The following is a 14574-nucleotide window of genomic DNA, read 5'->3' on the forward strand; positions in this document are numbered from 1 at the left end:
TGTGGCGGCTGGGTCAGCGGCTGGGTCACCTGCAGGAACCCCTCGGGGTCAGCAGTGAGCGGCGCCTCCGCCAGGAAGTTCCTCCGTTCCTCCTCCTGGGCCAGCGTCAGCGCGGCCATCCCCTTCGCCAGACGAACCCGCGACGCCTGCACCAGATCTCTGCCTCGCCGGACAAACTCTGAAATAGAAACAAGCCACAGGGTGTCCCCGGTGACTCTCCTGCCAAAACGTGCACTGGCTTCCTCTCAGCATGAAGAGGGGGTGGAGCTTGGGGGCGGATTTTTGTCGTGCTGTTCGGGTTCATGTGCCTCCAAGAGGCTGGCGTTAGGGTCCCTGGCCCTTCAAAGCCCCCGGCCCTGTGTGAATTGGAGGGACCCCCACCGCCCCGTGGGCCTGACGCTCAGGATGCCACAGGGACTGTATATTTAGCTGCCCTGCAGGGCGGCCAGCCGACTGGACCAGAAGATAAATGACAGGCGGAGAGTATGAGGGAGGTGTAGGGGGCACAGGGAAGGACAGGTGACAGGAAGGGACAGAGAGCCCGAGTCGGCAGGAAGATGGCACTGTTTCAGACCACAGCTGAGATTCAAAAACCAAGAGGATGCGTTATGAGACCCGCAGCCTGGGAGGAGGGCCAACCCCAGCGCAAGCTCCCCCGGGGGCTGGGGCAGGTGGACCGGGGAGAGGGCACTGGGGTAACAGGACCTCCGCCGCGCCCGGGGCCCTCGGCCCAGCAGCGTGCCGAGCCCAGCGCCAGCCTGTGGTCAGGACCCGGCCCCGCGCTCAACGCGCTCTGAACGGTGTCCCCTCAAGTTCCTGTGGTGACTGCATTTGGCGATGGGGCCTTTAAGGAGGTCGTCGGGGTTACATGGGGGCATGAGGCTCGGGCTGTGAGGCACTGGGCTGGCGCCTCAGAAGGGGAGGAGACGTGAGAGAGCCGTCTCTCTGCCACGGGAGGCCCAGCAAGGAGCAGCTGCGTGCGGGCCGGGGAGCGGGCCGTCCCCAGGAGCCACGTTGCTGGCGCGCCCATCTGGGACTTCCAGCTTCCCGCACTGGGAGAAATAAATGTCGGTTGCTCAGGCCCCTTGTCTGTGGTGAGCTGCGGTGGCCCGAGTTACGGGGTCCCGGCCCGCGCTGGGCCAGAGCCTGTTGGAGAACTCGTTAGGCACACAGTCCCCCTATAGACACCCCAACGAGCCCTGAGAGGCCCCGCTCTGTGCCTCTATCCAGGCCCCCGGGGCCGCACAGCCTCGGACCAGCACCCATGGGCCCTCTTGCCCAGGGTGCGAGGAAGCTGGCGCAGAGGTGCCCGCCCCGCAGGTGAGAGGCCGGGGTTTCTCCTTGTGGTCCCACCGAAGGCCTGGCCGGGACTAAGTCTGCAGCCCTTACCGGCCGCTCCCAGAGTCGCCCAGGAGCAGAGCAGGATGGCGTGTGGGAAACGGCCACGTCGGGTGCCCTCTCCCGCCTCGCACGCCCCACCCGGCAGCTACGTAGGGCCTGTGACGTGTGCAGGGCTGCTGGCGGCAGCGGAGGGGCACGTGTCCCCTCTGGGCATGCCCGCCCTCTGCAGCCCTCTGCATGGTCCGGGTGCCTTTCCCGCAAGGCCCTGGGCTCTCTGTCAGCCTGAGTCACAGACGACCACATGGAGCGGGAGAGCCCTGACCAAGGAGGGGGCTCGTATTTACCTGATTTATGGAGGGAGCAAGCAAGGCTCAGAGAGTTTAAGTGACTGGTCCCCCATGGCAGAACCGGGGCCCTGACAAGGGCTGTCCCCCAGCCCTGCCCCCCACAGCCCACAGCTTGGTGGCCCCGGAGGACCGCGCCCCAGGCCAGCGCCCCGCTGACGCGCGCTCACCCTGGCTGAAGCGCTCGGCCTCCTCCCAGAAGGCCTTGTGCTGCCGAGTGAGCAGCTCCTCCTTCTGCCCCGCGGACAGTGCCCCCTCGACGGTCAGCCCGTCCAGGCTGCGGGAGATGGCGGCCAGCAGGGACTTGGTCTCCTCCTGGATTTGCTGCTTCAGGAACTCGACCCCCTTGGCCAGGTGCGCCCGCCCCATCGTTCTCTGCAGGAGGTCCTAGGGAGACAAAGACGCCACGCGTGAGGTTGGGACACCTTGGGTCTGTTAATGGCAGCGGGCTCTGGCAGGGAAGACGGGAGGGGAGAGCAGTGAGCTTGGGCAGCGGGGCCCCGGACAGGGGCCCCAGACAGGGGCCCCGGGCTCCATCGAACTTGGCTCCACCCTCAGAGCGGCAGGACTTTGGCACAGGGTCCTCATCTGACCCCTAATGCACAGTGCTGCTGTGGCGATTAAATATGTTACAAGGTGCAGAGACGCTCACACAGCAGCCAGAACACAGTGGGTGCTCAGGGACGCGGCTGCTCTCCTCACCGTCTGCAGCCGGGCCCCTCGCCGCCCATGGCTTCCTGTTGGCCTCCGACGCCCCAAGAGACGGATACTGACGGATAACTGTCAGGGCGCTTTCCAGGGCTCTGTTCTGACAGTCACCAAGGTCACGGGACACGCTCCGGGTCCACGTGCCCAGGTTCTCGGATGCTGGCCCAAGAACTGAAGTTCTGGAGTTCGTCAATGGCAGAGCCCTGGCTGCGTGGGGTGGGGCCTGCGTGGAGGTGGGCGGAGCTAACCTGGCCCCACCCACAGAGGCGCCCATTGCAGCCCTTCCCGGGCATCGCCGTGATGGCTGACGACTATTTTGCCTGCTGACACGTGGCCTGCAGGAGTCTAACCACTAACACACGTGCACACTTCCCATGTGCCAGCTTCTCTCGCTGGCCTCTGACCTACTGTCCGAACTCTAAGCCTGTCTCAGCAGCTGCCACTCTGATCCCGTTTTATGGAGGACGAACCTGAGTCACAAAGAGGCTGAGTAACTGCTCAAGGGCACGCTGCTGCCAAGTGGCAGGGCTGGGGTACGCACTCAGCTTCCTGGCCCGAGTCCGCGGTACCGTTTCTGTGACAGAATGTGGCCCCAGTAGGTGCTCATTGGATGTTGGCTGACGGAAGAGCGTACTGAGCAGCCAGATAATTCTTTCCCTTCTTTCTATTTGCAAGTTTCTGGCGAATGCTTGGGCCAGAGTCTGCTAAGCATGCATTTTTTCCCCCTGCCTCGCTATCCTGCTGACAGGTTATAATAAAAAGAAAAATTAGAAAAGGAAAAGTCTTTATCTATTGACGAGCATTCCTATCAGCAAACTGATCCAACTGAAATCCAGTTCAAAGGGGCTCGGACGGCAAACCGGGGAGCGCGGGGCGCAGGCTGGGCGATGCTGTTGGCAGGGGGAGTCCTCGGAGGGTCATTAGCGGGCTCCTTATCCACTCACTGGGAGAATGACACCTGCCTATCTTCTCGAGGCGCCGAGGCGGTTGAGAAGGCCGTGTGCTCCGCATGGGAACAGCCACACAAAGCCCTCCAGCAGCCGTGTGCACCGGGGCATCTGTTAACACGGGCCGCTTGATGGCGGGTGGGGAGGTGCTGCATTTCTGACCAGCTCTCAGGCCTGCAGGCCGCCCTTAGGGCGAGAGGGCCTGTGGAGAAGCCGCAGGAACCCGCCCTGGCTCCTCAGGACCCGCTTCACGGGTCTGAGCAGTCGGGTCTCTGAGCTGGGGGCAGGGCGGCCGCCGGAGGCTTCCGAGCCAGGGTGGAAGCCTCCGCCCTGCACGGTGGCACGCAAGTCGGAAATGTGAGGCGCGACTTCGTTCCTTGGGTCAGAGGCAAGGGAGCCCCAAACCTCCCCAGAGAAACCCCCTGGTGACGAGGGTGTTACAGGTCACCAAGCCCTTCACGGGCCTCCTCTGCGACAGCTCCTAGGGCCATTCTTTTATAAAGAGAGTCGCTGAGGCTCACAGGGATGGAGTGACAGTTGATGATAAGCAGCTTCCAGGGGCTGGGCCTAGAGCCGCGGGTGGACTTGCAGACGCCGTTGCGCCGGGGTCCGCTCCCCGGGCTGCACATCAGGACTGTCTGGGGAGTTTTAGAACTGGCAGAGCCAGGGCCTCCACTTCAAACCCCTCGGGCAGGACCGCTGGGCACGGGGCCCAGGCAGAGGAAGTTCTGAAAGCTCCCTGGGTGATTCCTGAGGCGGGTCGGAGAGGGAACCAAAGCTCACCCCCGTGGGCATCGCCTAGGACGGCTCACCGTGGCTGCCTGGAGCTCTGAAAGCCCCCAACGGATGAAATCAGAGTCTCCGGGGTGGGGACTCCCCGGCACCCAAGCATCAGTCCCTTTTAAAGCTCCCCAGGGGATTTAAACGTGCAGCTGGTGCTGAGAAGCAGTGCTCTGCGCTGTGGGAACATGGAGCCCGCCTGGCGTCTACATGCCGGGGATGCAGGGGTTAAAGGGTGGAAGAGTGGGAGGGAGGGAGGGAGGGTGGATGGATGGATGAATGGAAGGATGGATGGAGAGACGGAGGGTAGGTGGAGGGAAGGATGGGTGGAAGGATGGATGGACGGAGAAATGGATGGATGATGGGTGGATGGATGGAAGGAAGGATGGAAGGACCATGGCTCTTCCCTGGGCTCTCTCTCCCCCTCTACCACACAAAGGCGTTCACCTTAATGACCCGTACAGCACTCCAGCATTCCTGACCCCACGGCTCTGACTACGTCCCTCTGCGTCCCTCCCCGCCCCCTGCAGCGTACCAGAGCCTGCAGGTCCTGGGAGTCACGCAGCCGCGCCTCCGCTGCGATCATTCTTTCTGTCAGGCTCATCTCGAGCTGTCGGGCTTTGGAGCTGGAACACTTAAACTGGTCCACGAGCAAGTGCTGGATGTTTCCCATGTGTTTCCAGAAAGCTTCCATCTGCGAAATGAGAAGGAGAAGCAAGAGGCGGGGGGAGAACACTTAGTTAGCAAAGCTATAAAGCTATCTGGTTCAGGCTTGGGAATTTCGATTCACTCCTTGTATCACAAGCTGAGATTCAAAACCATCCACACTCGGGAGCAAGTTCATCTTGGCCACAAGCACGCTCCCTGGAGGCCTCTCCTCCGGCTGCCGCAGGTGCCGGTCAGCGTAGGGCGGCTTTTCAGCACACAGCCACGGGCGGCTGCCGGGGCAGGACGGCGCAGGGGACCGCCAGCTTCCAGGGGAAGGGCCCTTCGCAGGGCTGCTTCCTGCCGGTGGCGGGCGCACGGAATTCCAGTTTGCTCTGGGAAGCTCCCAGATCTTTACAAGGGATTCAATGTGTTCTGGAAACAAAAGCACGAATGGCCATTTAAATATTAGTTCTTGTCCTAAAAGCGCCAAAGAGGATAAGGTGGAGAGGCTGCCGGCTGTGACCACATTCCGTGTCAATGTCTTCCCCCTTCCCCCACGCCCTCGGGGGCAGAGCTGGGAGCTGCCAGGGAGCTTAGAGCATTGGGTGTCACGGCTGTCGCTGTGGCCTCGAGAACAACGAACAACGTCACCAGGAGTCTCAGCCACTCTCTTTTATTGAATGGCAGGCAGGGCATGTGCCTCATGCACAGGCTCAGGAAGACAGGTCCCTTGTCTGAGGCCCAGGGCTGAAGAGAGGCAGAGGCAGCTTTGGTTCAGGTCCGTGCAGGCCCCGGCTCTGAGCTCCTCCGCCTCGGCTCCACGTCTCTGACGCTGAGACAGACGCTTCTTGCTGGACAGGCATGGAGGGGTCGGGGGCAGGGGTCCCAGGCCCACGCCGATCTTGCTGGACAGGGGTCAGGGGTCCGGGGCCCCAGGCCCGCACCGATCTTGCTGCTGTGGCTGAAGCTGGAGAGAATCGACAACCGGAGCCTGACTCAATCTGGCCAGCCTGCTCCCAGGGCTGGGCCCGGCCCGGAGGAAGCCCGCGCCCGCGGGGACTGACCCCTCCTCAAAGGTCCGCTCCCCGACCTCGGGGCCTCCGGGCCGCTCGGCACACCCTCGGCTGCCCCCGGTCAGCAGCTCGTACATCCGGCCCCTGACCCTCTGGCCCATCACATGGCCTCCTTTCCGGCGGCCGGGTTGGGGCGTGGACGACCGTCCATGAGCTCCTATGCACCCGGAAATCGTTCCATGTCCAGCCAGCATTGCGGCTTCTCCTCCAACCCGAGAGCCAAGAGGTTCAGTCATCCTTCTTGCAAGCCCCGACTCCCCTTGGCGTCGTGACATGGTCTCTCCTGGTTCCTCCGCGTCCCTGCTCAGCCGTCCCATCTTGGTTCTCCCGGGCCCTCCCTTGTGCCTTAGCTGCGGCCAGGATGCAAGATCTAGCACCGGCTCCTTCCTCTGCCCACCCCGCCCCCCCCAGCCGCCACGCTCCGGGGCCGGAGGCGTTCCTGTGGTTGGAGGTCACCAACACTTGAGAGGCTCTTCTGAGAACTACACACCCTCTGCCTGAAACGTGCAGGCACAGAGATGGCCCACCACCCGCGGAGTCTGGGCGCCGCCCGGCCAGGCCGAGCACCCTCCCTTCCCCGTCTCCTCCTAAGGATGTGCTCGCTCTCCCTGTCCTCCCACCTGAGCTTGGGGGACACTCGTCCCCAGGCACCTCCAGGTCGCCCAGCTGGACTCACCATCCCCCGACCCCCAGCCTGGTCCTCATTCTGGGGTCCTTGTTTCCATGGACCTGACCCCCTGCACCCTCTTCTCCCCCCACCTCATTAGATGCCACCCTGCGAGCTCCGACCCGTCCCTGCTGCAAACGCCTTCAGGGGACTCCTCCTGCACTAGCCCTGCAACCCGGCCATGACCTTCTAGAACAGGAAGGGGCCCCCCCCTGGCAGAGAGCCCGCGGGCCAGGGCCCTCCCCGGCGCCCTCCTCAGCCGCCTGCTGTGTCTTCCCAAGGAGTCTCCTGGGCCCTTCTTCGAGGAAGACTTGCCCAACCCTGGCCTGAAAGGAAGAGCTCTCTCCGCTGTGCGCGGCCTTCCCCTGTGTCCCCACCTGTCACATTTGCAGCCCATACAGCCCACATCTGCCCACCGCCGGTCCCCACCCGCAGGCTGGCCTGGCCATCTCCCGGGCAGGGCCAGGTCTAGGGTCATGTTGACGCCCCAGGCTCCAGCACAGTGCCTGGGTGCCGAGCAAATGTTTGTTTAAGACATAACATGCGAACAGGGGGGTGTGGAAGGAACCCAAATGCAAAAAGGGGGCATATGAAGGAAGCCACCCTCTCTGTAGTCACGCTTTATCAGCGAGGCCCGCAGTGTGAGAGGCCAGGGGCTGGCGTCCGCTCTCACCTCCCCGCCCCCCCCTCGGCCCCCCGGCTAAGGACAGAGAGAGCGAGGGCAGTCTTTGCTTTGAAGGATAAAAATGTCCACCTAAAACGTAAACAAGGCACATTGGTTTAAAATAAGAAAACCTTGGCCCTTCACTAGACCTTCTCGGTCTTCCTGCTTCACACAAGCTGAGCCCTGGCCGCAGGGCAGAGCCGACAGGGAATGCCCACTCCACGCGCATGCGCGGGCCCACCCGCTTCTTCCCGCTCCCCGGCGGAACCCGGGCCGCGCAGGAGGAAGGCCCGGCACCTACGTGGTCGAGCAGCTGCTCGGAGCACTCGCGCTCCTTCTTCTCCACGTCGGCCAGAGCGATGAACTCCGAGGCGCCCGCCCCCAGCGCCTCCGCGTCGGACAGTCTGGCCTGAAGTCCCTTTTCCAATTCCTGCAAATCCTGAAAAAAGCCAAAGAAAACAAAGACGAACATCTGATCTGTCTTCAACTCTAGAAAAAGAAATGCTTTTATTTTTCTCATTATCATGTTGTATTTCTTCACCGTAATTAAATGCCCTGGGTGTTGTCCTGTTCAAGCCTTGGTGACAAAAATCTACTTTTCTCATTAAATACAGAGCCTGAAGAATAATGGATTCTTTTCCTCTATATTCCTCACCGCCCACAAAAAAGAGACCACACTTAATCACCAGTAAAATAGGATCTTTCAGTCCTTATGAAGATCTGGAAAATTATATATTTAAAAATACCCCAAGCCTGTGCCAGCGAAAGCATCAGTAGTGATTCCCTTTGATAGTGAATATGACCAACATCCTTCTCTGTTCTCTGCTTCCAATATATCTGGCATTTTAAAAATACACTTTGTTATCTTTATTACCGGCACACATATTTTTATGTCTCTATGTTGTGTTAAAAAGTGTACATTGTAATAAACTTCCTATACATGAAAACAAAAACACTTTCACAAGTTTTATGTATTGTAATACACCATTTTTCAGTTACCTTGAAATAATAGGTTGAGGACTTACATTTTCTTGTTTTGAAAGAATCTTCTGGTAGAATTCATCATCAGACTTCTTTTTCGGAAAAACGTCAAGGAGGCACATTTTTAAAGTCTGAATAAACATCTATATTTCCAAAACAGGAAATATAGCAAAAAGTTTAAACAGTGGCACCTCCCTCCCTCTCCTCCTCCTCCTATCCCTCCTCCTGCTTCTCTGTCTGTCTGTCTCTGGGTAAAGCCAAGCTGGCGCCCACCAGTGGAAGGGATTGCTTTGCCCTCTGGAGTCTGTGCTGAGTGTCGCTCTCCACTCCTGCTGTGCTGGCTCCGCTGCTGCCCACGCCCGTCCCCCAGGGTCTCCGGGACATAGGGTGCCGAAGCCTGTGCCCCAGTCCCCGCGCCGTGAAAGGGCGACAGGCCCACCTCGCCACCTACCGAGTGCCGGTCCTGCCTCAGCGCCGTGTCCAGCTGCCGCAGATCTTTTAAGTGAAGGTTATAGATGCACAAGTCGAGGTCCGCGCTGCAACGTCACCAGAGAGACAGAAAAGACCTTCAGCGTGTTTGAGGTGCAGAGAGTGGCCACACCTCAGTACAAGCCATGTGCGTCCTGCTCCAGATGTTAGGTTGGGCAGCGCGCGGAGGTCCCCGACAGCCAGCGCCGGTTCACAAGACAGGAACCACGGGAGCTGCCTGGCACCCAGCCGCGGCCAGAGGGAAACCACTGCCTGGACTTCAAAGACGAAACAGGAAGAGCTGGAAGGGGGGAATTGAGACTGACGCTTCCTCCCGGTCACTTGCATGTCTAGCATCATATGTCACCTTCCAGAGGGCAGAAAGGTAGACGCTCTTGTGTCTATTTTACAGAGGAGGAAACAGACTCAGGAAATTGAAGGTCAGGGAAATTAAGGATTGGTCACACGGTCACAGGGACAGAGGAGAAGTGGGGTGTAAATAAATGTGTCTTAAGTGACTACCATCCATCCAAACTGTTAGACGTTCTCTAAATCCAAATGCTCAGAAACTGCCCCTCCCGGCGAGCCGAGCCAGTGAGGCTCCTGCTCAGCGAAGTCCCTCCTGCCCCAAGCCACCTGCAGGGTCCACGGCCAGCTCAGGGTCTGAGCCTGCTCTTTCTACAGCCTTGGACTGTGTGCACGGCCGCTGGACGCACCAGAATTCAGAGCAGCCAGGTCCGAGGACGACCACACACCTGCCAACTGCGTTTCCTGGGCACGTGCCACATGCTCTGGGCTGGGGGTTTAAGGGCACTGAGCGTGGGCTTCGGAGACAAAAGGTGGGGGCAACCTGGGCTCCAGCATCATCTGCTGTGTGACACGGGGCAAGTCACTCGGCCTCTCTGGGACTCACTTTACTCTTCATAAAATGGGGACAAAAATAGCACCTACCCGATAGCATTGATAGGAGGAATTAACTCACTGGCTGAAACAGGTGCCCGTATTTTGCCGTGTGTAATGTGCGTCCATGTGTAAAGCGTGCCCACGCTTTTGGCCCAAACGTTCAGGGGAAAAAAAATCTTTTGTTTTAGTTTTCCAATTCAATTTTTTATTTATTTATATTTAGAAACAAAATGGATCATCATATTCCAGGTTATTACTTTGCACTTGGACGTTGTTTTGGCTTTCTAGAGTTACACTGTTAATGCACAAGCATACATAAAAGAATTAAAAACGTTTATATAGATAGGGAGTTAGTACTACCCAAGTATAATGCGCATCCTTATTTTTCCCTAAAAAATTTGCATGTGGCAAAAAGTGCACATTATACATGGCAGATATGGCATTCGTCGCTGACCCTGCGCCAGGCTCACACCGGCCGGAGAGACCAGGCAGGCAACGAGACAGGCCTGGTCTTGTGTTCCCGCAATAGGTGGTCCCTGCAAAGTGCTCAGCGCTGGGCCCAGCACACAGCAGGCACTCAGCTGGAGAAGCTGCGGCCGTGCCGCGCCGGGGCCCCTGGTGGCTCCCCCGGAGGCTCGAGCCCGCCTCCATAAGCCTCATGCCGGTCGGCACCCCATGGCCAGCGACAGGCATACAGGGTCCCACTCAAATGCTGGGTGGCTAGGTGTCCACGGCTCTCAGGGCCTCCCCTCCCTCTTCGGGTGAGGACAGGATCCCTGGTTCCAGGCCTCTGCCCGCCTGCCCCTCCTCACCTCTCACAGGTCAGCAGCTCGGGGAAGCTGCTCGCCCGGAGGAAGGTGCGGCTGAGGAGCCGGTCGTCGCTGGCGGCCGAGCGCAGGCTGGACGAGGAGCTGCAGTCCTCCTTCTCGGCCTGGCTCAGGCTCCCCAGACTGCTGGTCGGGGATGCCTCCATCGGCTGGTTGGGCAGAACCACCTGCTTTAAATTTTCGTGCAGAGACGGGTTGGAGGAACCGTCGGCCAGCGGCTGGGGCAGCAGAAGAGACACCGAGGCTTAGTGCACGTGGCCACCAGGAGGCGTTTGGGTAACTCCACCAGCCTCTCCCAGGACAGCCAGGCCCCTTGTCCCCAAGAGGCCACCAGGCTCATGCCCCTCAGCTCTGACCCGGCCTCTGCTCCCTGATGGCTCCCTGCACCTGGTTGCCCACCCGACCCCTCCATGCCGCCCGCCTGCCTGGCCCACCTCTCTCGCTGCTGTCTCAGGCCCCCCAGACCACTGTCCTCTAACCTGCTGACCACCTAGCTCTTCTTCAACTCCACTGACCTGGGCATCACCTTCTGCCCCCAGGCCTTCCAAGCGGCAGGCACCCCATTGTCCTGGGATTGGCTCAAGTGCTTCATGAAAGACATGCAGTTCCTGACACGACCACAAGAGGTCGCAGCTCGGTGCAGCCTGAGCAGGACTCTGGGCCCCCAGCTGAACCCCAGGCTGAAGCAGCCCCTCCCTCAGACACAGACCCCAGAGCCTACCTTCTCCCACGCCCACCCCGCCCAGGTTCCACAGGCCCCCCATCATTTCCGACACCACACTGTCCCCCACCCTGACTGGGATGGCCTCCTGGGGCAGGACAAAGCTCTCCTGACACTGGATCATCCCCCTCAGAGGCTGCCCAGCAGCCACTGTGGAGGATGAAGAAATGCCCGTGCCCTGGGGGTCTGCCCCTTCCCCCGCCCCCGAGAGAGCTAAGGCAAGGAAGCGGTGCCCAGTGCGTGATCTGGGGCACAGGCCCGTGACCCGTACCCGCAGTTCCCATCAGAATTCCACAGAAAACCTAACGGGGGAAAAGTCTCTGTTGAACCAGGTGGAGTCGTTTCTTTGGGGCGGGAGTTCTCAGAGCCCTGGCTGTGCTCCGGCCGTCTCCACAAGCGAGTGGCGACTCAGAAAACCGAGCCCGTGCTGAGCGCGCGGAGCCCTCGTGTGTGTCTGCTGCCCAGCTTCACCCTCAACACAACGGGGACGGCCGGAGGGCCCATCACTCCCATTTCACGGAGAAAGAAACCGAGGCTCCAGACACTGGGACGCAGCCAGGGTGGGAGGCAGGACAGAGTCCGCGTGACCTCAGCGTGACTCCAGAGCTGGTCCCCTTTCCTGCCCGGAGAATGGCCAGCATTGTCCCCAACTGGCTTGGCCAGGAAACGCTTTTACTTCACAGGGCGTCTCACCGGCGGCGGGCTCCTTGGGGCAGCCTGGGACCCGCCGCTCCAGCACGGCTGGCCGCCGGTGTGAGCGCCTGCCTTCGGGGACGAGCCCTGCAGCCAGGCTGGCGGGAGAGGGGGTGGCCACTGGCCCTGCCACTTCCTGTGGTGTGACCTCGGGCAGGCCCTTGGCCTCTCTGGGCGTCGGTTTCCTCATGCGGAGATGGCACTATATTTCTCTTACGGGGATCTTGTGAGGCTGAAGTACCTGGCGCAGGACAAAGGCTCAGCATGACACGGGCGCTGCGGGACGTGTTCACCGAGTGCCAGCTGCTGGCGTTCATCTCGGGGCTGCGAGAGAGACCCTGGGAACTCCGCCTGTATCAGGATCTGTGTTGGTGTTGAACGAGCAGGGCGGATGCTGCCCCACAGTGCTGTCACCTGGTGTCCCCGGGGATGCCACCGGCGGTGGTAACTCCTTGCCTCGGGAGGCGGGGGGCACGCTCTGACCCTGACAACGCTGTCATCAGCGGGTCCACCCCACCACGCCGCTCGACGACAAAGCCTCACGTGTATCCCTTTTAAAATGGCGTGCCACAAAACCCTCGACGAGAACCCGGAACCGCACCTTTCATGCCACGGCCCCTCCCCCAATCTCTAGTCCATCACCGAACAAGACAGAGCGTGGGACTCACCCGGAACTTCTGGTTGATGGGATAGACGACCTTCGCCTTCAGGGCGAAGGCCGTGACGTTGCTGTGGAAAGACGGCTCGCGTTCCTGGGGAGGAGGAAGAACAAGCGGCTGGGGGCTTTCCGCAGGACGGAGGACCGCCCGCCCGGAGTCTCCAAAATGCCACGCCCTATTTGTAACAGTGGCCTGGGAAAGGCACACAGGGATCTAAGTGAGGACTCACATGGTAGAAGGATGGGTGATGGATGGATGGATGGACGGACAGACAATAGGTAGATGGATGGATGGGCAGATGAACACACAGGGAGATGGATAAATGGATGGGCAGGTGGGTGGGTGGATGGATGGATGGATGGGTGGATGGGTGGGTGGATGGGTAGCTAGAGCAATGCTCAGACAGCTGGAAGAGAGATGGGTGGGTGAATGAATGAATGGACAGGTGGGTGGGTGGATGGATGGGTGGGTGATGCAAGGACAGATTGATGGACAAATGGGTGGATGGGTATGCGGACAGATGGAGGGATGAATGGATATGAATAGATGGAAAGGCAGGTGGATGGATGGGGGAGGAACAGATACACCAACAGGCCGATGGATGGGCAGACAGATAAGAAGTAACACAATCATTGAATTCCAAGTCTTCACCTTTGAAAGAAATCAGGATTAAATAATGTCATAATAGGCCCTGGCTGGCGTGGCTCAGTGGATTGAGAGCCGGCCTGTGAGCCAAAGGGTCGCTGGTTTGATTCCCAGTCAGGGCCCAGGCCTGGGCTGCAGGCCAGGTCCCCAGTAGGGGGCGCTTGAGAGGCAACCCCACATTGATGTTTCCCTCTCTTTTTCCTTCCCTTCTCCTAAGAATAAATAAATACCATCTTTAAGGTGTCCCCCCAAAAAACCCACGACCATTATTAACAAGAGTGTTCTTAAAAACTACATATTTTAGTGGAAAAGTCAAATAGAATAATGCTAACATTGCCAAGCAGAATAAACACTTCAATGTGGCAATGTCTATGCAAGACTTTGGATTAGACACTTAAACCAAAAGCAGTGGTTGGACAAGTCTGTTCACTCCCCTGACAGCACCGGGTGCTGGATCTGCCCCAGGACGGGGTAGGTAAAGCCGCAGCAGAGTGGCAGGAACCGGGCAGACGCGAGACCGCGGCAGCTGCGAGGAGCAGCACGCCGTCCTGACTGTGGCCGGACATGCTCAGCCCACCCGCTCTCCTCCCCCCGTGCCTCTGTGTGTCTCTCCCCCGCTGCGGCGCCGCCGCACTCGGCCAAGTCGCTGCTGAATGGGCGCATTGGAGACAACCAGCAGGTGCACAGAGGTGCGCAGGCAGAGGGGTCAGGGGCCTGCCGTCTCCACCTCGAGCATCGCTACCCAGCGGCCTCCGCATCTACGTCCATGCTCTTCAGCTAGACCTTGAGCGACAATGACAATGAGTGAAAAGTACAGGTGTTTTGCTTCCTCATAATGTGAAGGGTTGAAACAGCACCCGACCGAGCTGCCAACCAGGTCCCTGTGATTCTCCAGCAAAGGTTTCCCATGATGCCCTTAAGACAGGACAGGGAGGGGCAGGGCCCCGTTCTTGTCCTTTCCATCGGTCCCTTATGACTCACAGAAACAGGCGTAGGTGGCAAGAGGGGGAAAGACCACCAACAGGTACCATCTTCTTCAGCTCCCATTTCTCACAGAGCGCAGAGGAGACACAGAGAGGCTAAGCCCTGTGCCCAGGGTCACACAGCTACCAAATGCCAGAACTGGGACTCGAACTCAAGTTCCCTGGCTCCAGGGGGGCCACCAAGGCCTAGGCTCGAGGCTGACAGCTTCCGTCTCATCCTCCACGCGGCAATCAAAGCGTCTTTTAAACATGCAGCTCCCGTCACTGTCCAGCTCACAGCCCCCTGGCTTCCCTCGGACCCCGGGAGGACCCCAGCCCCCAGGGTCCAGCGTCCAGCCACACTCGCTCTCTGCTCGACGCATCTCAGGACAAAAGCAAGGAGTGGCAGAGAGATGGAAAGGCTGTCTTCAGACCCGGCTGCGCAACTGTGGGGCCCAGCGCAAAGTGAGTATGGGGGCCCTATTCAGGACAGCAGATTAAGACTTTCAAGACAGCAGAGTCTGGGAAGGCGGGACGTGGCCT

The 14574-nt window shown here is 59.7% G+C and overlaps 1 protein-coding gene across 1 annotated transcript in view; it reads right to left on the bottom strand.

Annotated features, from left to right (window-relative positions):
• EVC (EvC ciliary complex subunit 1) overlaps nucleotides 1–14574 on the bottom strand; it is a 41891-nt gene that overhangs the window by 21771 nt on the left and 5546 nt on the right. Inside the window, exons 3-10 of the mRNA XM_054582229.1 lie at nucleotides 12434–12517; nucleotides 10337–10569; nucleotides 8605–8689; nucleotides 8198–8296; nucleotides 7474–7611; nucleotides 4656–4814; nucleotides 1856–2072; nucleotides 30–178 (exon numbers count right to left, since the gene is read on the bottom strand). Of these exons, the coding sequence (XP_054438204.1) occupies nucleotides 30–178; nucleotides 1856–2072; nucleotides 4656–4814; nucleotides 7474–7611; nucleotides 8198–8296; nucleotides 8605–8689; nucleotides 10337–10569; nucleotides 12434–12517 (1164 nt within the window). The remainder of the gene's footprint in view (nucleotides 1–29; nucleotides 179–1855; nucleotides 2073–4655; nucleotides 4815–7473; nucleotides 7612–8197; nucleotides 8297–8604; nucleotides 8690–10336; nucleotides 10570–12433; nucleotides 12518–14574) is intronic.

The sequence above is a fragment of the Pteronotus mesoamericanus genome, unplaced genomic scaffold (assembly GCF_021234165.1).
Source record: "Pteronotus mesoamericanus isolate MK-2021 breed Mesoamerican mustached bat unplaced genomic scaffold, CSHL_Meso_final contig_68, whole genome shotgun sequence".
NCBI classification, from domain to species: domain Eukaryota; kingdom Metazoa; phylum Chordata; class Mammalia; order Chiroptera; family Mormoopidae; genus Pteronotus; species Pteronotus mesoamericanus.